This window comes from Acinonyx jubatus, chromosome D4 (assembly GCF_027475565.1).
Source record: "Acinonyx jubatus isolate Ajub_Pintada_27869175 chromosome D4, VMU_Ajub_asm_v1.0, whole genome shotgun sequence".
In the NCBI taxonomy this organism is placed as follows: Eukaryota; Metazoa; Chordata; class Mammalia; order Carnivora; family Felidae; genus Acinonyx; species Acinonyx jubatus.
The window spans coordinates 49678078-49705552 of NC_069391.1; the positions used below are offsets into that span (position 1 = coordinate 49678078).

At 35.3% G+C, this 27475-nt stretch overlaps 1 protein-coding gene across 7 annotated transcripts in view; it reads right to left on the minus strand.

The window, feature by feature from the left end:
* Positions 1-27475, minus strand: part of DENND4C (DENN domain containing 4C) — a 121374-nt gene that overhangs the window by 35932 nt on the left and 57967 nt on the right. For 5 of the 7 annotated variants that reach the window (XM_027047141.2, XM_027047140.2, XM_027047143.2 and 2 more), the window contains 11 exons: positions 26095-26161; positions 24982-25040; positions 24016-24160; positions 20636-20811; positions 17647-17753; positions 17111-17329; positions 10441-10586; positions 9035-9070; positions 8824-8954; positions 6696-6828; positions 4086-4292 (listed from right to left, as the gene is read on the minus strand). In XM_027047141.2, coding sequence (XP_026902942.1) covers positions 4086-4292; positions 6696-6828; positions 8824-8954; positions 9035-9070; positions 10441-10586; positions 17111-17329; positions 17647-17753; positions 20636-20811; positions 24016-24160; positions 24982-25040; positions 26095-26161 — 1426 coding nt within the window. The remainder of the gene's footprint in view (positions 1-4085; positions 4293-6695; positions 6829-8823; positions 8955-9034; positions 9071-10440; positions 10587-17110; positions 17330-17646; positions 17754-20635; positions 20812-24015; positions 24161-24981; positions 25041-26094; positions 26162-27475) is intronic. The other 2 variants (XM_027047144.2, XM_027047142.2) reach the window with 1 other exon arrangement.

Genomic DNA, 27475 nt, shown 5'->3' on the forward strand with positions numbered 1-27475 from the left:
CATGAAAAATGAAACGGGGATCTCAAAGGTTCCTGGCAAAGAGCTGAGCCAGTTTACAGGAACAGTGACAGCGCAGCCACAAACTATGTTACAGCTTAGTCTGAGAATAAGGAACTATACATACTGAAGATACTCTTCTTGGTACTTTAGGACAGAGTTGGTGAACTACGAGTACCATCAAGCCAAGTTGCTCTCTCAACTAGAGGGGAAAGTAAAACGATTTCAGAAAGGATATTTTAGTTAAGAGAACAGAACAAATGAAATAGACATGAAAAGGCAAGGATCAGAAAGATGAATACTTGCAGCTAAAAATGGAGAGTATAATTTAGAAGCAGAAGGAGGTCAGGAACTGTTAGACTAGGTTAAAGAAGTGTTAGGGAACTGGGAATCAAGGACAACTGAAGGAAATAGGTAAGATGTGTGAAGGGAGGAAAAAGAATGGGGTACAAGAGGGTTCTTCAAATATCTGAAGAGTAAACAGTTTGAAATTTTTCCAAAAAAGCCACAGGGAAGGAGTAAACCATTTGTATAATTTCAAAAAAAAAATGAGGAGGTGGAACTGAGCTCAACAAAACATATACACATTTCCTAATAATTAGACTCAATTCAAATATAGGCAGGATCCCATATGTTACAGACTTTATACAGAGCATCTCAGCTTCAGATTCAAGTTGTACTAAAATGTCTTAAAATCCTATCAATTCTTAAGATTCTGTGAGCCATAAAGTAGTAAGTCACTTTCTATGTCAAGTTGGTTTTCTACAACCATTCTAGACAATGAATTTATTCTGAAGCTGGAAAGTATTCCCCAACCTTCCAGTTTTACCTGTATAAGAGATAAGAGCCAGGGACCAAACTAAAGAAACAGTAATAATACAGAGACACAATTTTTCCAATGCAGTATGTTGTTGCCTGTAACATATCTTTTCGATACCTGTAATAGATAAAAGATAACCATGCACTCTTTGCTACTCCTCCCACTGAGAGGTCTATGTCCCTACCCTTGAACCGAGGGAGAAGAGCTTCTGAGACTACATGACCAATAGAATATGACTAAAGGGACACTGTACTAGTTTCCTGGCTTAAGTCTTAAGAAACTGCTAGTTTCCACTTCCTCTCTCTTGAAACAAATGCTCTTCCAGCTCTAAGCTATCATGGAAAAAGCCCAAGTACCACAGAGGGAGGTCCTGAGCCTACAGAGAGGGAGAGGGGTCCACCTGAGCCCAGCGTCACAATCACTCTTGCCAAGGCACCTGGCTAGTATCTGAGTTCAGCTGTCTTGGTCCCTCCAGACCAGATCAACTAGCAACTATTATCAAGTGATCCCAGTTAATGCGATGAGGAGCATTGAAAAATCACCCAGAATCCTTTCTGGATTCTCAGCAAAAAAAAAAATAATAATAATAATAATATTATTATTTAATGAAATCACTGTTTTAAGCCACTAAGTTCTGGGAGGGTTTGTTACTCAGCAATGTACGACAATATTGGATGAACAGACTGATAAGACAGTGTAGGAATATGTTTGACACAAATATTTCATTTTCATTAAAAATTCTAGGGGTGCCTGGGTGGTTCAGTCAGTTAAGTGTCTGACTCTTGACTTCAGCTCAGGTCATGATCTCGCAGTTTGTGGGTTCAGGTCCCACCTCGGGCTCTGTGCTGGCAGTGCAGAGCCTGCTTAGGATTCTGTCTCCCTCTCTCTCTGTCACTCCCCTGACTTCAGCTTAGGTCATGATCTCACAGCTTGTGAGTTTGAGCCCCGCATCGGACTCTGTGCTGACAGCTTGGAGCCTGGAGCCCGCTTCAGATTCTGTGTCTCCCTCTCTCTCACCCCTCACCGCTAGTGCTCCGTCTCTCTCTCTCTCTCTCTCTCTCTCTCTCTCTCTCTCTCTCTCTCTCTCAAAAATAAGGAAACATTAAAATTTTTTTTTTATTCTGTAAATAGTATTAAAAGCAAAATGCATTACACACTGTAGTTTCGTCTATGTGGCATGTGCTATTTCTTGATCTTCTAAGAGTTTTATCTTAAAATCCAAACATAACATGTAGCACACAAAGCCATCAAATTAAAACATAAAGTATATGAATGAGACAGTGGGTTCTAATGAAATAGACCTAAAACTCAAAACTACTTAACTGGGCAGTCTTATGTATAAGTTTGTCATTTCATTTAAGTTTCAAATTACTCTCTTTATAAAATGTAGCTAATATATAAATTGCCTCAAAGAGTTGCTGGGAATACCAAAGGAAAAAATGTATGTGACAAAACTGTGAAAACTTTAAATATGCTATTCCATGTATAATCAATAAACAGATAAAATGTATGAAATATACCTAGCAAATATATATTCTTAAGTTTTAAAATAAACATTTCTTTCTTCTAGTTGTGGAGAGGTAATGACTTCAGGGCACTAAAAAAAATCTGTCAATGTAATTTGTTAGAAGTAGGAATACAACAAATTAAGCTCCAAATTTTAAACATCTTACCACAGTGTTTATTAGGGAAATCATCTTAAAAAAATTTTTAGTCTACTAGTCATAATTGTTGCATGTCAGAAAACAAGAGAAGATAATTATTTGTACCAAAGACTACCAGTGAACTTTAATACCTATAGAGGAAAATACTTTTCAGGCAATTTATGATATGTGTTATGAACTTGTAATTTATCAAGTACTGTACTTTGAATTTAGAGTGCAGTAACAATTCAGAGAGCATACTTTAAAACACTTTAAAAATATTTGGTCTTTCACAAGTTAAAACACATCTTAAAACACATTTTAGATAGAAAACTCTATTAGAACAAATTTTTTAAAACACTAAAGTGCATAAAGTACGAAACACTCTGATCAAGCACTTTTAATTTCCAAAGTTTTATTAACGGATGAAAGAAAATGTAACCAAACGTGAGAATGGATACTTTATTATTTGTTTTATAATTTTTATTTTAAAAGGTTTTATAACATATACTTGATAGAGAAAAATGTGTTTTAGTGTACCCACAAGCATTATCCAATCTTCATATTATACATGCTATATTCATTTAAGATCTTTTTTATTTTTAAGAAGAAAAGCTATAGAATTATTGCTGAAGCCTGTGATGCACCTTCTCTTCAATCCCATTTCTCTTCTATCCCCCTGTGCTCTTTCCCCTCAGATACCCATTACTCTGAATTTTTATTTCAACTTTGCTTTAAATCCTAATCTGGTTCTAAATATCATTTACAGTTATTTTAACACCAAATGTTATTTTTAGAGGGAAAAACATCAAAGAAAAAGGCTAAATAAGTGATTTAGTTTCTTCAACCATTAACTGGATAATATCATGACCTATCTCTTAGGATGGCTCTGAAGCTTTAGAGAGATGGTGTCTATAAAACCTTTAGCATATCATTCACTCAGTGCTTAGACTATAAGCCAGGCACTATTCTAGGCACAATCTGTCCATTAATTGATTTAGCCCTCAAGTTAACCTTATAAGGATGGTACCAACTATAATTGTCTACATCAGTGGGGCAATTTGGACCTCCAGGGAACATCTGGCAATGTCTGCAGACATTCTGATTGCCACATAGGAGAAGGGAGGGTGCTACTGGTAACCAGTATGCAGAGGCCAGGGATGCTGGTAAACATCCTGCAATGCACACAACAGGCCCACAATAAATAATCATGTGGACCAAAATGTCAACAGTGCCACATTTTCAGATACATAATGTGAAACAACAGGTTATATAACTCATCCTAGGACATAGAGCCTAAGTAGACAGCCACTTACCAAAAGTCTATTTTGTATTTACTTTCTAATAAAGTTATACTAAGAATAAAATGAAGTCAATATTAATTTCTATTTATAAGGTGCAACCAACCTGACTTAACTAAGGCAGTCTCTGCTTCATTCCAAACCAATAATTTTTAAACAAATGTACTTAAAAATAAATAATAAGTACTAGCTCTATGAAACAAATAACTTTACCTTTGTTGCTTAATGAAAATACTTGAGAGCACTTTAAAGTGGCCAAGACCTAGTTTTCTTAAATATACAAAAATATGTCTTAGTAATCATGACTCAGTTTATTATACTTGCCTCATCTAGTGGATCCACATCTGTTTTCCTCATCTTAATAAGTACATCATATGCCTGCTGAAGTGCTCTGACCTTAGGATGAGAAACTCTAACATAGGCTGGGAGACAAATAAACCATAAGCTGTAACAATGACTGAAGAGACACTTGGCCCATTGTGGTGGATTTGTGTAACATCTCTTCGCCAACTTATGAGCCGTTTTTATCTCCTAGAAAGAGAATAAATAAAACATTATGGTATTTGGGGCACCTGGCTGGCTCAGTCGGTAGGGCATGCGACTCCTGATCTCTGGGTCATGGGTTCGAGCCCCATCTTGGGAATAGGGATTACTTACCAAAAAAGCTTACAAGAAAACCCAGTATGGTATTTATTAAAATCCATTAGGGTGGGGAGAAAAGTGAGAAGAGAAGAATGTAATGTAAAACTGGACTCTAAAATCAAGCATTTCACCGTTTTACTTTCATGAGTGGCTTCCTACTTAGTACAACATGGTTCCTCAACATTCGTCTATAGAAGCACTTTATATTTCACAGTAACTATTTGCTGGCAAGCAAGACTTTCCTAATAGACTAGAAATCCCTTAAAATCAGGGAGCATTCATATTTTTATAATATAATGGCTAGTTAGTTGCCCTTCACATAGAAGGCACTCCTATGTTTAATGAAAGAGATTTAACCATTCAGAGCTTGTAGGTTCATCAATGGCATTCTTAAAAAGTGACAGTCTTTCTACCTTTCTCCCAACTAAAATGTTTGACAAATAACTCAGTCTATTTCCTACCAAGATTTCTTCCTACCCTCCCTCACCACAGTCTTTAATTCTTTCATTGACTGATTCCTTAAAAAGACATATGCCATTGCAGGCAACATAGTCTGACAAGATCACAGACCTTCCTACCCAACAGTCTGATAGTGATGTTTTCTTACTTCTGATTTTCATTCTGATTTAGGTGGAAAAGAGTAGGCATCAAGACCACCTGCTGAGCTTTAATCTAACTATATACTCCCAGAAACTACAGAGCCTTCCAGGTATATCAGACAACCACTGTGTGCCTTGCACTAAAAACCCCTCTCCTGTGGTTTGTTCTAAATAAAAATGCCTGGTGCATTAATTTTTTTATAAGCTCTATTTCTATTAGGCTTGAAGATATATTTAAAAATAAAGTCCCTTGTTTTTCTACAATAGGAAGGTCTTTCTTTTCCAGCTAGCCTTGGGGACAAAAATTCTGGTGAAAATGAGATTTAAAGATTTAGTAACCAAATGCTCCCATTTTAAAAATTGGCTTTTATTGAGCTGATAAAAGCAAATAACAACAACAACAACAACAACAACTTCCCTTCAGACATTGAGAGAAATGTGTATTGTATGATATTAAGGAACACCTCAGGTTACCTCTAGGATTTGGGGGGCTGTATATGAATTGGTAAAACCTGAACTAAAAACTTCATTCTCAAGTTTTCCATGTTTTGTAGACCACAACGTCAATAGATGTTTCATTTTAACTCACACCTAATCACAGAATGACTCTTTCCACCTAAATCAGATATGGTATTAAAGCAAGATGTCTAGCTTGCTCTAAATTAGCTCCCTTTCACTCCCTTTAAATGTAGTATTTGGCATAAAGTATATTTACATTAACCACAAGAGATCTGAGAGTTGAAATTACACTGAGATACCACTTCACACACTAGGATGGCTATAAAGAAAAGACAGATGATAACAAGAATGGACAAGGATATGGCACAACTGGAACCCATATACACTGCTGGGAGGAATTTAAAATGGTATATCCATTTTGGAAAACAGTCCGACAGTAAGGTTATACATAGAGTTACCATATGACACAGCAATTCTACTTCTAGGCATTTACCCAAGAGAAATGAAAACACATATCCTCACAAACACACACAAATGTTCACAGCAACACTATGCATAACAGCCATAAATAGGAACCACTCACATGTACAAGAATGAATAAATAAAATGTGCTACATATCCATACAATGGAATATTCAGCAATAAAAATAAATGAAGTACTAGCACATGCTGCAAAGTGGATGAGCCTTAAAAACATTACACTGTGTGAAAGAAGCCAGAAACAAAAGACTACATATTGTATAATAATTCCATTTATATGAAATGCCCAGAATAGGCAAGACTATAGGCACAGAAAATAGATCGGTGGTTGCCTAGGGCTGCGGGGAATGGATGGGAGGGTTAACAGGTAAGGGGCACAGGCTTTTCTTTTTGGGGCGATGAAAATGTTCTAGAATTGACTGTGGTGGTGGTTGCTCAACCCTGTGAGCACAGTAAAAGCCACTGAGCATACTCTAAATGGGTGAATTGTGTGGTATGTGAATTATATCTCAATAAAGTTGTTTTTTAAAAAGTATATTTGGTTCCCAAGGATTCTCTTAAAGCATAAATATAAGCACTCAAAAACCTCAGCCACAATAGAAGTAGGGTTGCAAAACATCTAGTTGACTTCATTAACAATCATAGTGGGTCTTCAAATGTTTGCCATGTGTGATCATTTTAAACTATGAGCTGCATATCACATATACATATTTTACATTTTAAATTAACATGTATTAGATAAAGAATATCTGACCTGTTTAGTTCTCTTAGCCATGAGAGCTGGACTGTTTGTAATGCTATTCCCAGTAGGGTGTCTACTAAAACAAAATTTCAACTCCTGTGGTCTGTCAAAAAGCTTAAGGTCCAGTCTTGGAAAGTATTTGTAACTAAAATAAAAAGCAAAAACAGAGCTGCTGATATAAAATACATTAATTCTTCACATTATTCCAGAATTTAGGTGAGTATTTCTAAATCTTAAATAGTACCCAATATTATTCACCACAATCCAGAGATAGAAAAATAATTATTTTTCAAAAATATAAGATGTAATAATAAGATACACAGACTACCTACATGGAAACTTTGGCCTCCTCCCCACCCTATTCATTATTTTCAACCAATTCCTAGACAACAGAAAACCTGATCTCTTAGTTGACAGAGGTTAATAACTTTCAACAGAATCCATGTGTTTAATTATAATTCACATTAAAAGTAACATTTAGTATACCTGGCAATTTTGTTTTCCTTCATAAAAGTATCTTGGCATGGGTATTTACGAGAAAAAAATCCGTAAGATTTTTATTTTAGGGACATACCAGAATTCCACCATTCTTTATTGTTGGACATTTTTAGGTTATTTCTGAATTTTTGCAATTAATATTTGTGTATTTATACCTTTGTATTTTTGCTATGGTCAATGTTTATCAATAAAATTAAAATTATTATAGTCACTATCAAATTATTTCAAGAAAGGTTATAGTTCCATACAGTCTTACACTTTAAATAGTAGCACAACCTATTCTCAATCTGACAGGTTAAAAATGCTTCTACTCACCATTTTGGTTTGCATTTCTTTCAATACTAGAGAAGCTTAATATATTTTCACATTGATTATTGGAATTTCTTCTTGGAAATTGCCTACCTATTGCCTTTGGCCAATTTTCTTCTGGGAGATATTGCCCTTCCCTATTTGATTCACCTTGTTTGTCAATACATGGATTCCAATGTATAGTGATTAAAACAAAGGAAAAAAAATTCTATAATTAACATGCAACCAAAATAGTACTTCTTCATTAAGCCACTAAATTCCAGATATGTACTCTTCATTCTTATGCAGTCCTGGTAAGATATTAATTCCATATTTTTGGAAGACAATTATTTTATACTCCGTTTGCCTCAGATATTTTTAGGAATGCAGCCTAAGGAAAAAACTATGTATATACACAAGGATATAGATAAAGAACCAGGAAAAAAAAAAAAATCCACAAGAGACTAGTTAAACAAATCACAATAAATGCATGCAATATGGTCATTCAAAATGATATGGCACAAAAATATCTGTTAGCATGGAAAAATGTCCAGACCACTAAAGGCAGACACAAGTTACAAAGAATATGTACAATATGAACTCATATTTGTTTTAATATAGTAAATGCAAATTTATGCACAAAAACAGGAAAGATATACATACAGTTGTTAAGAGACATTAATCATGGTGCTTAAATGATATGCTAGCTTTCTTTTTTGGTTTAATTCTAAGTTTGTTAAACTGTGTATTATCATAATTATAACAACAAATAACAAATATATTTTAATTTCTTAAAAGGTTCCCATCCAAATCCTATTCTTCAAGTTGTTTTTTGTTTTGTTTTTGTTTTTGTTTTTTGTAGTTAATACAGGGTTATATCAGTTTCAGGCATATAATATAATGATTTAACACTGCCATATATCATCCAGTGCTCATCACGACAAGTGCAGTCTTTAATCCCCATCACCTGTTTTAATAAATAATGATTCCTGGCCCTCTACTTTTAAGTTTTCTCTGTATCTTACTAATGCATAAGAATTTCAGTCTTTACATTGATAAAAAAAAAAAAAACCCAAACATAGGAAAAACCTCACAAAAGTAAATTTATTCTTGTCCAGAAATGAAATTTTTGAAGACACATTTGGCTTCCCTTCGAAAAAGTCTGTCCAATTCTTAAATTACAATACCTCATAACATCTTCATGTAATATTCATATCCGTTAGTTCAGTGAATAAATTATTTTTTGAAAATGACTCTCACAAATGACTAATATACATATCTACTAACAGTCACAAAAGATCAAAATAAATTATTAAAACTGAACACAAAGAGCATTAAAAAAAATTCTTGCTACCTGTACTTTGGTGACAGATCCTTTCCATCATCAGGAGGTGGCTCTGGTGGCATTATGAATACAGTGTGCTCACTTTTCTGTGAATCATCTAGCTCTATCAATTTGGTATCTTCAGCTAAATCAAAATCAACCTGAAAATAATTATTTTCTCCAATTAATCTGCATTCAAGCAATATCTAGTTCTGAAATTTTAAAACTCAAGAAAATATACCTTATCTGTTTTCTCTGTGCCTTTATCAGGAAACAACTACAAAAGAAGAAAAGAATTCTTGGTGAAAATGTTTACTGAGAATATATTAGAGATGGTCTTAAATTCTTACATAAAAAAACTTCTTTTTTAATACTGGACAGATAGGGGCACCTGGATGGCTCAGTCAGTTAAACGTCCGTCTTTTCAGCTCAGGTCATGATCTCACAGTTCGTGAGTTCAAGTCCTGCGTCAGGCTCTGTGCTGACAGCTCAAAGCCTGGAGCCTGCTTCAGATTCTGTGTCTCCCTCTCTCTCTGCCCCTCCCCTACTTGTGCTCTACCTCTCTCTCTCTCTCTCTCTCTCTCTCAAAAATAAATGTTAAAAGATTTTTTTAAAAAAATACTGGACAGACAGAAGACACTTCACAATATATTTAGGGGGCCCTATACTATCAGGTTAACATATGGTATTTTTCTATTAGGATAGAAACAATTTATTTTGAATAGTTTTTTCATAAATCCTTCTTCACAAGCAAAAAAAGGCCAATCACAGGGGGAATCTGGCTTCTCAAATCAAAAATTTCATTGTTATTAAAATCCCTGCATTAGAGATTGATATAATCTAAGCTTCCCTCTAACTTGATGATGTTAGACTACCCATTCTATACGTAAACAAAAACACTGAATAGTTTTAATCTTATCCCCAGAGTTTCAGATCACATTGATAGAATGGGAAAAAAAAAATTCAAGTCCTCTAAGGAGACTACAAAAAGTGTAATATCATATATAATACTCTACCTTTTTTAGATACATTCTCAAATTTTTTCATGATATACGGTTTACATATAAAATCATCCCCAAGATCCACTTAGCAAAAACAAAAATCTGGTTAAAAATGAGAGGAAAAAAATGGGAGTCATCACTGTGAAGAATCAACTTGAATCTCCTTAGGATGGGTAAGTAAAACTTTGATATTTAACATATTTCAAATATGCTTCCTTAACACAAAAAACATATATTTAGCAAAAGAATCTGCAACAACTTTATTAAAACAAAAAAAACACAAGACTTACATTACCCTAAACTTTCTTAATGAACTACTAAATCTTATATCTTACTTAGATAAATAAAAATGTAAGATTTAGGAGGTTCAGTGAAATGTTCTTAGTTCTTACTAGTTATAAAACCAAAGTGAGATTCAAGAAGAATTAGCTATGTCTGGTGGAAACTAAATATCACAAAGGAAAATTATTCTTAATATTAAGCCTAGAATTGGACACCTGCACACAACCGCACATGTGCGCGTGCACACACACACACACCTCTAGAATATCTCCCTCAGATCATTTGAGCTAATAATAATAATGATGATTATACAGGCATCCAAACTGTTTTTCTTTTAACACTTATATACAAGAAAAACTTTTACCTTTTCTATGCAGTCATCAAAAAATGCCAATCCAGTATCTTTATCACTTACAAAACTACATTCTTCAATGAAACGAATAAAAATCTGTGTTTTGGATAAGTTGGTGTAGAATTTTGTATAGGCACGATCTCGACTTTTTAAAAATCCTGAAAAAATCAAAGCCACAATTAAATTCAAAATTTAAAGTGGAACTAGATGTCACACAAAATATTATTTTAAACTTGTACATATATCCATGTTTATAGAAGCTTTTAGTAACCATATTCTAGTAACTGTAGCTCTTTCTGCCTAATTCAACCATAAAACACTTAAGTATCATTAATCTTTTCACTGAAATCTGAATCTGCTATAAGGAATCTTTAGCCCTACAGCTCTCAAATAGAAATTTCTCTCATACTCTGCATAGTCTTGAGTGACAAAGGTCAAATGTCCTTCCTCTGCAATGCCACCAGACAACTCCTGTAACAGCCTGTAAACATTTCTGCTCAGTGACAGTATAGTCATCTACTGACTTCAGGGACACTCTCTTTCATTCACTGAGGACTAGGGCACCTAATTCCAAGTCTTCTCTTCTCTAGCTCCTACCATGATCATTCTTCAACATCCATAAGTACAAACCATCCAACACTTTAATGAGTTCTTAATGCCTTAAATTTCAATGATCTATGTTCTATACCCCTCAGTCACCAACTTCCACACAGTCACGCACTCCTGGGACTTTTCTTGCTAACATTCAAAACAGCTGACTCCCAAATCTAATTTACACATATATATTACTCTCTGCCCATTACCGTTGTCTGATTTCCTTATTTAAGTACTCCTACCAAGCATGGGGGGCAGGAGGAAAGGCTGTTCAAGTCTACAATCATTCATATTCTCTTCCATTCTACCTATACCCTCCTGTCTTCACTTCTCTCCTTACTCAACATTGATTCCATGTCTACCATTTCAATTACTTTCTTATCAACACTCTGAATTCTGTTGTCCTTTTGTCTTTTTTGTTAAACTCATCTAGTATCACTTAGCCCTGGAAGAATGAATTGCCTGCTTTCTCTGGATCTACAACAATGTAACTGAGCACAAATTAAAAGGAGGAGGGGAGAATTCTACAACTAGGCTGATCAGAACCACTTACACTTTCATCTGTGACTACCAACCCTTCTAAATTTCTGGAATCAACTTAATTTCCCTTTACCCATGTTTTCTACAACTATTTCCAATTTTTTAAATCTCTCCTATCATGTTCCCTCCTCCATTATACCTTATATATACCTTATATCACAGAGAAAATGAAAATCATTAAGAGAATTACTGTTATTATCTCACTACAAAATCTATGACTTTCTGCAGCTACCATTTACTCCTCCCCCCCCTTTTTTTTTTTTACAATGAATATGTCCCTCTTACCTAAGGCCAAACCCACCATATGAGCCTGGGGTTCCAGTCCTTCAGTGTTCTCAGGACAATTTCCCCTCTGTATTAGCTATGTCAGCATACTCAAGGCTCTCTCACTTTAAAACAAAGTTTCCTTAACAAATAGATCCTTCCTCTTTCTGCTATTTCCCTTCTCAATAAAAGGCATGACCATCTATCTACTTGGTTGACAAAGACAAAAATCTCAAAGTTGCTCTTGACACCTCCCTCTATCTTACATCCTATATTCAATCACCAAGTTCTATTCAATCTACCTCCACCCCCCCCCCCAAAAAAAAAATCACTCCTCACTCTTCTATTCACACTACCCTCAAGTAAACCAGGTCACTCCCACTGATCACTTGGAGCAATGTGATAACCAACTAACTAGCAGATCCATACTTTGGATGTCTCCAATTCAATCTCTGCATAGAAGTCAAAGGAAAAACAATTAAATACTGATCTTTTAAAAATGCAAATCTGGGGCATCTGGGTGGCTCAGTAGGTTGAACATCTGACTTCAGTTCAGGTCATGATCTCACGGATTGTGAGTCTGACACCTGCATCAGGCTCTCTGCTGTCAGCACGGAGCACTGCTTTGGGTCCTCTGTCTCCCCCTCTCTCTGAGCGCATGTGCACTCTCTCTCTCCCTCCCTCTTTCTCTCAGCAATAAACCTTTAAAAAAATTAAAAATGCAAATCTTATCCTATTACCTACTTAAATAGCCTTCACTGGCTTCCAATTACTCTTAAGGACTGAAACCCTTCAATGGTCCTAAAAGATCCTACATGATTTGGCTCACACCCACCATTTTCAGGCATGATTTTTGAGCCACTTTTCCCCTCCAGCCTTTCTTTCTTTCTTTGATGCTTCAGGACATTCCACATGCTGTGGTCCTCACACCATCCCCTTGACATACTAATTAGTTGAGAAATGCTTAAATAAAATAGAAATAAATTAAATAAATTATTCTTGACAAGTAGTAACAAAAAGTCTTTTTTTTCTTCTAATGGATCTAGGCAACGATCAGCAAAAGCTATTAAAATAATTACATGAAAGGCTGATGGGAAAACTATAATGAATTAATGAAGGTGACAACATTTAAATACACTGATCAATCCTAGGAGCACTAAAAATGGGACAACCAGATATGCATGTGGGTTGTAATAGGAAGTAGTGTTTTTGGCATTGCTTGTCAAGAAAATTGAACCTGAATCTTATTGAGCTCTAGAACAGCACTGTTTAATTCAGTAACCACTACCTACACGTGACAATTTAGCACTTGAAATGTGATTGACCCAAACTGAGATGTGCTGTAAACATAAAACACATGCTGACTTCAAAGCCTTGGTATAGGGGGGAAAATGTAAAATATATCATTACAATTTTTAAAATTTAATTACATGTTGAAATATCATTTTGGATATTTTAAGTTACAAAAATATATTATAAAAATTAATTACCCCTATTACTTATTTTTTAACTATAGCTACTACAATTTTTTTTTTTTTTTTTGAGTGAGCGCACGGAAACAGGGGACAGGGGCAGAGAGACAATCTTAAGCAGGCTCCAGGCTCAGTGCAGAGCTCAGCTTGGGGCTCAATCCCATGACCTTGGGTTTATAACCTGAGCTAAAATTAAATTGAGCCACCCAAATGCCACAGAAATTTTAAATTATATGTATGGTTCACATTATATATATATTTTTTAACATTTATTTTTGAGAGACAGAGCATGAGCAGGGGAGGGGCAGAGAGAGGGAGACACAGAATCCAAACAGGTTCTAGGCTCTGAGCTGTCAGCACACAGCGCCAACTGCAAGATCAAGACCTGAGCCGAAACTGGATGCTTAACCAACTGAGCCACCCAGGAGCCCCTCACATTACATTTCTATTGGACAATGTAGCTCTTAATCCAACCACAAGTTTACAGGAAATACAGATGATGGAAGACATGTCAAATAACACCACGCAGACACAATCAACCAAAAGCATATATAAATATAGGAAATTCTAAAGAATAACTAAAAGTTTATGAGTCCTATTTAGAATGATGTCCTATTTAGAATCTGGAAAGACAGGGGGAAAGGATGAAATAAAAATGGCAAAATGTTGATTGTGACCACTGCTGAAGTTGGAAGATGGCTATACAAAAGTACATTATATTATTCTATTTTTATCTACGTTGAGAAAGTATCTCTAATAAAAAGTTAACCTAAAATCCACAGTTAATTCCTGTTCATTTTTCAAGCCCAAGCTTAATTGTTACTTCTTCGGGGAAACTTTCCCTGACTTAGCACTCTCACTATAACCAATATGTTCCTTCATATCACACTTAGTAAAATGTAATTAGTATTTGTGTTATAGTCTAATGGCTATAGCCCTCACGACACTAAATATTATCCTGTTGACAACAAAAGCCTTAGGCATCAGACACTAACTAAATATCTTTCTAAATTCTATTAGTAAGACCACCCTCCCACTGAGAGGAAGAGGGAGAGACAGGGAGGGAGGGAGGGAGAGGGGGAGAGAGAGAGGGGAAGGGAGGGAGAACATGAATGAATTAGTGGCCCACTACTGCCTATTACAAATTCCATATTCTTACTGGCATTTAAGACCATCCATAATCTGAGCTCTAATCTTATTTTTAGCCTTATCCTTCAAAATACCTCTAAAGCTCTTCACTTTGGTCAAACTGTACCAAATATGCTGTTATGGGCTAAACCCTATAATTCTTATATTGTACCCCCTCCAAATTCTTATGTTGAGGTCCTAATCCTCAGTATTTTTAAATGTTACTGTGTTTGTAAATAGGGTCTTTAAAGAAGTAATTAAGTCAAAATGAAGAAATTAGACATGGGCTCTAACCCAATGACTAATGTACTTACAAGAAGAGGAAATATAGACACAGATTCACCCAAAAGGAAGACCATGTGAAGACACAGGGAGAAGACGGCCATCTTTACAAGCCAAAGACAGAGGCCTCAGAGAAAACCAATCCTGCCAACACACTGATCTTGGACTTTTAGCCCTTAGAATTGTGATAAAATAAATTTCTGTTTGTTTAAACCACCCAATCTATGGTACTTGGTTATGGCAGCCATGGCAAACTAATATACATGCCTGTTATATTTGTTCTTGAGGTTTCTTCCATTCTGTTATTACCATCAATGATACGAGCTGTTATCTTGAGTACTGTAATTTTACTAGTTGCTTCACATACGTTTAACCTTCATAACCACGCATAAAGTAGGTATCATCCCCATTTTATTAATGAAAAAAACAGAACCTCAGAAAGGCTTAATAAAGGAGCGTCTGGGTGGCTCAGTCAGTTAAGTGTCCAACTCTTGATTTCAGCTCAGGCCATGGTTTTGCAATTCATGGGATCGAGCCCCACATCAGGCTCAAGCCCCACATCAGGCTCTGTGCTGACAACATGGAGCCTGCTTGGGATTCTCTCTCCTCTCTCTGCTTCTCCCCTGCTCTCATGTGCTCTCTCACTCTCTCAAAATAAAATAAACATTTAAAAAAAAAAGGAAGGCTTAATTAATAGCAAAGTAGAAATTTTATTCCAATTTGACTTTTGATGAATATTGTTTTTTAGAAACCCTTTCCTGCTCATCTCCATTTATCTAAATTCTACTCATTCTTCTAAGTCATGCTCCTCCTCCATGAAGTCTTACAAAATATTCATCTGTAAGAATGTTCCCTTTTTATATATTTGGGAAATTCTCACTGAATTATTGTGTAAAATCTGTCCTCTTGAGTACATGTTCTATTTTTAAAAGTATTTTAGATTATTTTCCATTTACTATCCCATAGAGCTAGATTTAATATTCTTTATATCCCTACATTATAACTAGTCTGACTTGGTAAGTGGTGACTAAATATTTGAGAGGTTATTCTGAAGCAGAGATGATAAAAGACAAAAGATGACTGGAAAAATAGAGATTTTTTTTTAAAGTAACTGCTGAGTAGGGGCACCTGGGTGGCTCAGTCAGCTGAGCATCTGACTTTGGCTCAGGTCGTGACCCCACAGTTCATGGGTTCGAGCCCTACATCAGGCTCACTGCTGTCAGCACAGAGCCTGTTTCAGATCCTCTGTCTCCCTATCTCTCTACCCCTCCCCGTTCATGCTCGCTCGCTCTCTCTCTCTCAAAAATAAACATTAACAAAATAATAATAGTAATAATAAAAATAAAATAAAGTCACTGCTGGGTAAAAGTTCAAAAATATAAAATAACTTTCATATGAGTATTAACATATCTGTAAGGCTGCTACTACATTTAAGAGCAGTTGAATAACAAAAATCTTTACAATTCCCTAAAATAACAAATACTAAAACAAGAGGAGTACAGTATTTTCCCCTGAAGCAAGACTCTATTTTTCAAAAACTTTAAAAACTGGTGGCCTCATTATAAAAACTAATCGTTGGGGCGCCTGGGTGGCGCAGTCGGTTAAGCGTCCTACTTCAGCCAGGTCACGATCTCGCGGTCCGTGAGTTCGAGCCCCACATCAGGCTCTGGGCTGATGGCTCAGAGCCTGGAGCCTATTTCCGATTCTGTGTCTCCCTCTCTCTCTGCCCCTCCCCCGTTCATGCTCTGTCTCTCTCTGTCCCAAAAATAAATAAAAACATTGAAAAAAAAAAATTGAAAAAAAAAAAAAAACTAATCGTTATGGGGCGCCTGGGTGGCTCAGTCGGTTATGCATCCGACTTCGGCTCAGGTCATGATATCACAGTCCGTGAGTTCGAGCCCCACGTCGGGCTCTGTGCTGACAGCTCAGAGCCTGGTCCTGTTTCAAATTCTGCGTCTCCCTCTCTCTCTGCCCCTCCCCTGCTCATGCTCTGTCTCTGTCTCAAAAATAAATAAATGTTAAAAAAAAAAATTTTTAAAACTAATCGTTAGATAATACTGTAAACCCAAGAATATATAAATTGAAGAATTATGCAAGAGTGAGGAACCACCTAAACTAAATCATCAGGTTTGTTCGACGAAGATAACTGACTATATAGTAAACATAAGCAACATCTTTGACTTTTCATAATTAAAGATCTCCAGTTTCAGATTTCTCAGGGAAAAATGGGGGAAAAATTTAAAAGAAATTCTTCATAGAGCTAGATGACAAATACAAAGAAATTTATTGTATCTTAGTATACATTTCTAAGAACTTGCATCGTGAATATTTTGGCGAGCAATACCAAATAAAAAATATTTTTCATTTCAATAAAAAGTAATTATATTTTCAATGCCACTCACCCTGTCTGTCAAACAATGAATCAACAGCTGTGGCTTTATTTGAAGGAGCCTCTGTGATCGGTCTGAGATATGTTCTATATCCTTTTAAAATGGATGCCATAAAACGCAAAAATGCCTCTTGAATTTCCATTTCAAGTTGTGTCATCTTTTTTTGCCAAGAGAAATCTGCTTCAATTGGAGTCATCTCAATTGCTGAACTTTCCTGAGTTTTTCGGTGAACTGACAAATGAAGAGAAAATAGCATTTTATATCTAATACAAGTACTGATTAAATAATTAAGAAAACTGTCAAAATAAAACTCATGACTTCCTGAAATTCCTCTCTCCATTCGTGTAAAGGATAGTTGGCAGGTGCTAACAGGAAGACTCAAGCAGACAGGACATAACATGCTCAAAAATCATGAACCACAATATTAATATCTTAGTACTGAAATTTTGTTTTGTAATGAGATTCCTTTTAAGCAGAGCAGAATTTTACTTAAATTTATGAATATTCTCATATATGTTCTTTCATTAAAAATACTCCTTTTTCCTCACATTCACCTGAAGATAGCTGGGGATACAACTTCTTTAAGGTACTAAGCAGATTTTTGCATGGCTTTTTGGGAAGCTGCTTCCAATTCATGTTCTTCTTTTCATCTGATCTATTAAATAAAAACATAATAAAATCTGTTATAATCTCTCTTTATTTAGCAAAATTCTTATATCAAACTAAAAAAGAAAATGGAAAGGATATTTTTGCTCAAATTACAATTGACACAGATGGTCTAAATAAGTGGTTTTCAAGCAAGCTCTTTGTTTTAAGTTTTTATTTATATCCTAGTTAGCTTCCACAATGTGGCCTCTTTTTTCCCTCTAGTTGTGCAGTTTGTTCTCTCAGTCCTCAGATCAATTTCCTGTGTGTGGAGAATGATTTGGTATTTATCTAGCTGTGTACAAGGGATGAGGCAACCACAGGGGCCCCCAATACTCTGCCATTTTAGCTTCTCCTCCCTCGCAGATATTTTCTTTACATTTCAACCAACCTTATGCAGATTTGGTGTCACCCTAATGCTCTAACACAGATTTTCAGAAAAGGCTGGAGTTATGAATTCAAGACTGAAGTCTTGCTTCAAAAGTTAAATTTTAGAATTATAATATTTTAAGTGACAAACTTAATTGATACCTCAAACTACCTATTACAAGCAAATCTCAACAAACATCAGAGAATAATATATAAAACATATTCTGACTACAATTCAACTAGTTAGCATTTAAGGAAAAAAACCTTGGAAGTTTAAAAGAACACTTTCTAATTTTTTTCATGTTTATTTATTTACTTATTTTGAGAGAGAGAAAGAGGGAACAAGCAGGGGAAGGACAGAGGGAGAGGGAGAAGGAGAGGGAGAGGGGGAGAGGGGGAAGTGGGAGAGGGAGATGGGAGAGAGGGAGAGAGAGGGAGAGAGGGGGAGAGATGGGGAGAAAGGGAGAGACAGGAAGGGAGACAGGGAGAGGGAGGGAGAGGGAGAGAAGAAGAGAAGGAGAGAGGTAGAATCCCAAGCAGGCTCCACACTGCTCACTCCCAAGAACCATGAGATCATGACCCTAAAATCAAGATTCAGACACCCAACCGACTGAGCCACTCAAGCACCCCCAAAAGAACACTTTTAAATAATGCAGGACTGAAAATATTTTAATAGAAATAAGAATCATTTAAAACTCCACAAAGATAAAAGGCTATACATCAATGAACAACAATGCAATTTATGAACAACAATGCAAACATTTTAAATTCTTAGAAAATTTAATCTGCTAGGATGTAAAAATATAAGATGATGTTTATTTCAGGAATGTAAGGATTCTTCGTTATTGATTGATTTATAGTGTAATTTACCACACAGAAAATAAAGGAGAAGCAATGCATATCTCAATATTTATACAAAAGTGTTATAAAATTCAACACCTACTTAAAAGTTTTTTTTTTAATCATTATGTACAAGTGGAAGGTGTAAGTTCCTTCATTTATTATTAAGCTATCAAAACCCTAGAATGGGACTAGCAAACCTTTTCTATAAAAGGTCAGATATTAAATATTGTGTTTTGAGGACCACAGGGCCTCTGTCACAACTTCTCAAATGTATCATTACAGCATGAAAGCAGCCCCACAGAATATGTAAATGAGTGAATTTTGTAATTTTAGTTACACAAACAGGCCATGGGCCAGATGTCAATTCTTGCTTAAAGCAGTAATCATAATAATAATGAAGTGCTCAAAGCATTCCTTTTAAAATTAGGAAGGAGACAAGATACCAGCTATGACTACTTCTATTCAATACTACGTTAGGATCCTAGCCAGAGAATTAAGACAAATTTAAAAATATGTAAGGACTGGAGCGCCTAGATAGCTCAGTCTGTTAAGTGTCCGACTCTTGATTTCGGCCTAGGTCATGATCTCACGGTCATGAGATCCAGCCCAGCACTGGGTTCTATCTGCCCTGAACATGGAGCCTGCTTCAGATTCTCTCTCTTCTGCTCCCTCTGCCCCTCCTCCACTCACAATTGCTCGCTCTCTCAAAAAAAATACAATAAACAAAAATATGTTAAGGATTGTACGTGATGTGATTGTTTACAGCCAGAAAACTGAAGAAAATCTACAGACAAAAGAGAAGAATTCAATTAAGCTGCTGTGAGGCAGACTACTACATGAAAACCAACAGCATTTCTATACTGCAGCAACTAACAGAAAATGTAATTTAAAATACCATTTATAGTGGCAAGAAAAAACACACCATACTTAGGAATTAGTAAGTCTAACAAAAGGTGTGCATAGTCTTTATGGAGAAAACTGCCAAGTCTATTAAAAAAACGTAAAAAGATCTATGTAGTATAATTCACAGTTGGCTGAGTGACCAACTTCAGCTCAGGTCATGATCTCACAGTTCATGAGTTCGAGCCCTGTTTCGGGCTTTGTGCTAATAGCTCAGAGCCTGGAGCCTGCTTCGGATTCTGTGTGTGTGTGTGTGTGTGTGTGTGTGTGTGTGTGTGTGTGTGTCTCTCTCTCTCTCTGCCCCTCCCCAACTTGTGCTCGGTCTCTCTCTCTCAAAAATAAACATTTAAAAAAAAATCGATTTCTCTGCAATAAAATAGATCCTTAAAAAATTCAAATCTTGACCACTAAGGAAACAGCCTAATATTATCCTATATTCCGACTCAAGTCATTTTTTAAAAGCTTACATAAGGATTTTGAATTAAAGCTAGAAAGCATATCATCTCTTGAGCCCTGAAAGCAGTGTTTATCCCTTTTTTTTCAAATCCATCTTTTCTGCCAACACTGTTTTCAAAATATTATAATGTTGAACATGTTCTTTTTCAAACTTTCCAGGATTCTGATACCTGCCTTCATTGAGAATCATTGTACTAAATATGAGAATTTATTATCAATCTTAAAAAATACCATGTTTCTATATGTTTTCAAAGAGCTGCAACAACTACATATGGTGGGGGGTGGGGATACAAATGGGAGAGACTATAAAAAGAATCAACTTACACATATAACATGTTTGTATCCAAGTCAATGCAAACAACATCTTGTGGTGGGTCATGAAGATCAAAATACCTGGAGTCAACTCCAACTATAAATGGTAAAGGTGCACTAAGGACTGCCGCCAGTGACAGAGGACAAAGGGGAATGTACGGGCACTGCCACTGAAATGGAAAGATCATCTGGGAAAAAAGCGTTAAGAAATCAACCAAATTTGAAATTTGCAACAAAAGGTATGTAATTAACTAATATTACTGAAAGTGACCATTAAAAGCAGTACAGTCTAGTTTCTTTTATCTTACACTTCATTCCAAAAACCAAATGACTATAAAATATTACTAAGCAATACCATGAACCAATGTGATTAAATCCTCACACATGACAATTATCACAAGCACAATAAAAATGCTAACAGCTCTTTGCATGTTAATTCTTCTGATGCCATACAAAACCCACATCCAACATTTTTTTGGAAAAAGTCAAAACAGAGAGAGAAAACTGTCCCCAAAACTTATAAAACAAACTCATGATCTTTAACTCTTATGCATTTCATCCATCGACTAATTTTCAAAATAACCTTTGAAAATCCAACTAAAAGCTCCAAGGACTGAAAAAATTTAAATTGATTCTCTTGAAAATGTCAATAGTCAGCTGAAAATTTCAACAAAAAAATTTCCTACTCAAATAAACACAAAATGATTCAACTTCCATGAAGCTTGGCATCTTAAAAAAATACCAGTCAATATAAAACATATCTTAAGAATCTATCAGCTTTTTACAAAGCTATACTTTAATTGTATCATATGTGCTTTAAAAAAAAAAGTTTCAATAAGTTAAAAAAAAGATTAAAATTTTAATTACCAGCTAATATGAAAATTCTAATCACTGATAAAATTTTTCCTCTACTATAAAAATCTTTGCTATATACCTTATCCACTTATCACTCACTCCAAAGAAATGCCTATAGCATTTATTACATCTGCCAGTTATTCCACATAGTTATTTAGAATTAGGATTTTATCTTCAACCATTTATTTACTTATCAAATATTCCAGCACTTAGTTTGAGCCAAGCACTGTTCTCGATGGGGCTAGAACAGTGAGTAAAACAAAGAGTGCTGCCCTCGTGAGGTTTATGGTGTAGAAAAAAAGTCAGCAAACTTTTTCTGTACAAGAAAGAAAGGAAATATTTTAGGCCTTGTGAGCCATATGGGCTCTCATAAATACTTAACTTTGTCTCCATGCATGAAAGCAGCCATGGGCATTGTGTAAATAAATGGCCTATGTTCCGGTAAAACTTTATTTACAAAGACAGGTTGCAAGCAGGATTTGACCAGTGGGCCATAGTTTGCCACCACTTGGTCTAGCAGAAAGAGACAGAAAATCAACAGAGGACAAAATAAAAAAGTATATATATCCCATATCAGGAAGTGCTAAGTGCTATGGAAAAAGAAAAAGTAAAGCCAACTTAAGGGCATTAGAGTTCATAATAGGAAAGAGGAGAGTAGGTTATATCATTAAATAGGTCAAACAAGTTAGACCTTATTAAGAAAATGACAACTGAGCCTAAACCTGAAGAAGGTATGGGAGTCAGCCAATGGGACATCTAGGAGAAGGGTGCTTTCAAGAGAAGGAACGGCTAGAGCAAAGGCCTTAAGTTATGGGCCTGCCTAACATGCTTCAGGAGTAGCTACTTGCTCAAGCAGAGTAAGCAAGGGGGCAGAGTAGCAGGAAATGAGATCAGAGAGCAGCCAGAGAGAGCCACTCCCACAGGACCTTGCAAGGACTTCAGACACATTCAGTAAAAGCATGTTCTATTCAACATGTTACACCTGCAACTATGTAAAAAATTTTTAGGGATGCCTTGGTGGCTCAGTCGGTTAAGCGTCCGACTTTGGCTCAGGTCATGATTTCGTGGTCTGTGGGTTCGAGCCCCGCGTCGAGCTCTGTGCTGACAGCTCAGAGCCTGGAGCCTATGTCAGATTCTGTGTCTCCCTCTTTCTCTGACCCTCCCCTGTTCATGCTCTCTCTCTGTCTCAAAAATAAAAAAACATTAAAAAAATTTTTTTAAAAATTTTTACAACAAAACTATCTAACAGCAAATGTGACACCCTTGTATTCACCTTTGACCTTTTACAGCTAAATCATAAATAGGGGCATTTTTACAAATGGAGCTCCATTAATTCTTTGATATTCATTCTCCTTTTGAAGAATTTATCCTCTCATCACTCCTTTCCATATTCTCTTTAATGGTTTTGCATGGATTTCAGGCAGTTCTCCAACATCACTTACACAAATTTCATGCAATCTTGCATTTTGCATAAGAATTCCAATTTCACATTACAATTTTTCCACCTGTTCTTGCACTGTATTGCTGAAATCAATCAAGAGACTGGGCCACAAAGATTCTGACAAAGGAACGTAAATAAACACTAATGTTTTATGAGAAGCAGTGGGAACTTCATAAAACTGGTCAGTTTATTAACAAATATTTTCATGTTATAATGGCTTTTGCTTTCATATGCAACTGTGGAGGTTTGGAAAATTAATATGCAATGAGGATATATGCCCCCTATAAACTATCTCACATGGTTACTATGTTTTTCAGTCCTAGTAGCATTTCTCTGACCAGATTAAGGTCTCAGAGACATACCTCATTTGCCGATTTAACAGGTGTTTATTGGATGCTTATTCTTTGTTATTTAGCTGTGGTAAGTGCTGAGGACACAAGGATAATAAAGAGACTAGGTATTTATTCCATGAGAGTTACATCCTTAAAATGGAAGACAGGACAGTCAACTATTTTAAATTAAATATGTGATGGAAAATAAATTTGGAGAAATGGAACACCCAAAATTCTACACTATGATCTATAAAGCCTATATGATCAGACCTTTAATTGTAATGGGAAGCCATCAAAACACAGAGGACTCAATTTAATTTTATTTATGTTTTACCTAATAGCTAAGCATTAGTACATTATCCTATTTCACAATCACTTAGAATTTCCTATGTTATTGGCTCACAGTGATTAAAAGTTAAAACTGAGAGTAATTAAATGTGCAATTCATTTGCATAATTTTGGGGCAGATGAAATTGATCACACCCTCTCATTTAATACAATAAGCTTCATTCACAAGTTTACTATTCTATAATCATATAGATTCTCTGAACCACTCAAATATATGAAAAATCAGAAATTAAAATTTTGTCTCAAACAGAAATCACTTTCTTTCTTTATACTTACTATTTCTCTTTGCCGCTCTATTGTATTTATGTTAAACTTTTACTGGTAATTTCAAAGTTGCTTTCATTGAAGGAAATTTCCCTTTAGAGTAAAAATGTCCCACCAGTAATCCTGTACTATAAGGAAAATTCTATACTTACAGCTACAACAGCTTCAGCTACTCCAGTCAACACAGCTGGCCTAAGAGAATGTAGCAGAATCTTACTCTCAAGTAAAACAAAGAGCAGCAGTGTTGCACAATTCTCAGGACCCAGATTCATTAACAAGGTGCTAAAGTTGGCTCCACTAGGAGAAAAGAAAAAAAGATGATGAACTATTTTGCTAAAATATGTTAAGATTTGCTTATAAACTATTTCCTAAATATTAACAGACTGAGAGTCTAATGTTAATTTCAAGTCCTGATGTAGTTATCACTGAGAAGTAGCAAATTTATTGAGCTAGTCTAACAATGTTTCAGTCTCAACCTTTAGTAATGAGAGGAGAGTTTATCAGGGAAGATTTTCCCAAAGAACTACCATTTGGAGGTGGGGTTGGGGAGAAGCCAACACATGCAAAGGCAATGAGGCAAGAAAAAGCTACCGTGTCTGCAATTGAAATACACCTATTGTGACTAAAGCATAGTAGGGAAGGGTCAAAAAATTATGTCAAAATAGAAATGACACAAATTATATTTACATTCTCAAAAGAATACCTGGCTGCAGTGTGGATAAAGAAATGAAGGAAGAACAGAAGGATACCAGTTAAAAGGTTAATAATGAAGTTGTCCAGGTGAGAGATCATGCTATCCTGGACTTTTGATGCAGATAAACAGAACATAAGAGATTTGAGACATTTGGGGAGGATAAAATCAGTTCACTTTGAATATTTAGCTACAAACTGGATAGAGGGGACGGGGAAGAGGGAGGTATTCCCCACACCCAATCTTGCAACTCTCTTAAATATTCCATTTTTAAAATGGTGAATGGCCCACCATCCACCCAGCTATCAAAGATAGAAATATGAAGGCTATACTAATGTAAAAGATAACACTTAACTTTATTAAAATATTTTCAAGCATTCTGCTCCAAGTGAATGAATATATCATTTTAGATACCATTAATAATTACCTTAATGGTAAAGGTGTAGAAACTGGCTGTGATAATATTAATGCATCATGGACTGAAAGCTTAAAAAAAAAAAAAAAAAGATGAATTAATCAAGCCAATCTTGAAACCTAAATATTTACATCAGGTAAAACAGAAAATAGTTTAATAGGCAGACTGACATAGTTTTGGAAATGTAGTAAGCTATTAAACAATAGCTGTATTTACTCAGAGGTATTATTTTAGGTCTTTTAAATTAAATGGTTAATTCAACTGAATTTGGATTCAGTTAATTATTTATAATAGTTATCTTTAAATTATGGAATAATTGCTTTTTAAAAGCTTGAAGTTTATTTACTCTACAGACTGGTAAGCATTTGGCTTGATTACTATATATTAATACTTTCTGAACTGAAGTATATACTTGCTGAACTGAAGTACATTCAAGATCAACAATATTTGACTTAATGCTACCATATCACACATAAAGTTGATAACATCTTAGAAAAAATTTTACAATAGCTTGCCTCTACATATCAACGATACTCAAAGTGTCAGTCTGCAAACTGTTGTTGGCCCAGGAAAAGATAGTATATAAATGGAGAGCAAGCCATTTAGAAGCTTTTATGGCAATAAGACGCTGCTCCCACATCCAAGTACGTGATCAGAGGACTCATGTCTCTGGACAGGGTACAGACATGTTCATGTCTACACTGGTCTCACATGGTAAGGTGCAAATGGAACAAGCTGTATACTTATATAGGTCTGCCACTGATTGGAAATAAAAAGAAACTGGTCATTTAACATAGAAAATGTGAAGACCACTACAGACTATTTCACTTTTTCCCTCCAACCACAAATCACTTTAATTAATATTTATTAGTTGCTCTATTTTAATTACATTATTAAAATCAGCTACATAAATGGCATGCACAGGCCAATGGTGATAATGTCATGAATCAAAGATTATAATTATGCCAATTGTGTGCACCCAGATAAAATATAAAATACAGGAGATTCCAGGCCTTTATGAACACATGTTGCTCTGCCTCAAACTCAAGGGGCCACAGAATTGACTCTGCAATGACGAGAATGAACATAATGCAGATCTTCCTCCAATGGACTTGTTCTGATTACCTGTACAAGGATTCTTGGTCTTTGTGCTGAAGGAAAAGGGATGTTTTGCATGAAGTGTGAAATATGCCTGAAAAAAAAGGTGAAATACAGATCATAATTACTTTTCTAAAATGCTTAGATTTTAACAAATTCTAAGTATACTAAATATATTATTAGATACATCATCCTAGATCTGACAAAGCCACTGACCTAAAACTTATGCTAAATAAATATCCTTAGCGCAAATAAATGTACTCATCTCACTAAACTTCTGAAATGTACAATGTATTTCCTGATTAAAAGTCCATATTAATATACCTTAATATTGCAAGGAAAATAAGAGTAACACAAATATACTTTTCATGAAAGAAGCTTATTTTTATTGTTCTGATACCAGTGCCAGTACGGTGAGCAATTGTGATACAATACAATTTAATCCTAATAAGTAATTAATATTAATTAAATAGTAATTTAATCAATATAGTTCTTTTACTATAACTCTGAGCAAACCACTTGCCTCTCTATTTCTCCACCTACAAATAATGCTTAAGTTTCTTCAAAGCTTTGAGCTCTTAGGAGCCACTAACATGCAACTGAGAAAAAAATATTGATCACATACCCTGATTTTATTTCCTCAAACTATTCATAGAACCTCAATTTTTCAAAAGGATGCTAACTTGTCCCTAACATTAAGTTTTATTTCAAACAATTTTAAGTTAATCTGAAAGCTAAAAGTTAAACCTAGAACTATGAACTATTAGTTTGGCATTCCAAGAGTACAGCATAAAAGCTGAACCCATATTTCTACACCAAATTGTGGTAAGTTTAAGCACAGTACTTTACTACTTTCTTAAGATGCTTTTTGAGCAGCATTATTTTAAAACCTATAGAGAACTGCCCTACCCTTCTACTACCTAGTATCCTTCGCTGATATTCTTTCTGCTGTAATGTGAAATTTCTGAAATTGTATGAAAAATCCATGTTTATGCACACTATAATACATTTCCACCAAGCTCTGAACATGCCCAGGTTTGTTAGGAGGATAAATAAAGTATTCACTACAATCAACAAAAGCCGTGTGCCACTAGAAGTCTGAAAAGATGTTGTTTTTTTTAAAATAATCTCTACACTCAGTGTGGGTCTTGAACCCGTGACCCCCAGATCAAGAGTAGGATGCTCTACCAACTGAGCCGGTCAGGCGCCCCAAGATGTGGTTTTTAAAAGGCAGCGGCTCCACATATATTTTTCTTGCTTACAACAGATTTCCATGACAAAGGGAATTACAAATCAAGTGGAAAATAAGGACAGTGTCTCAATACTAAAACCCAAACCTCACTTCTGGCATCAATTAACTCACCCTTCTTAATTTCTTAATTTCTATATCAGTTTTGAGATGCTTTAT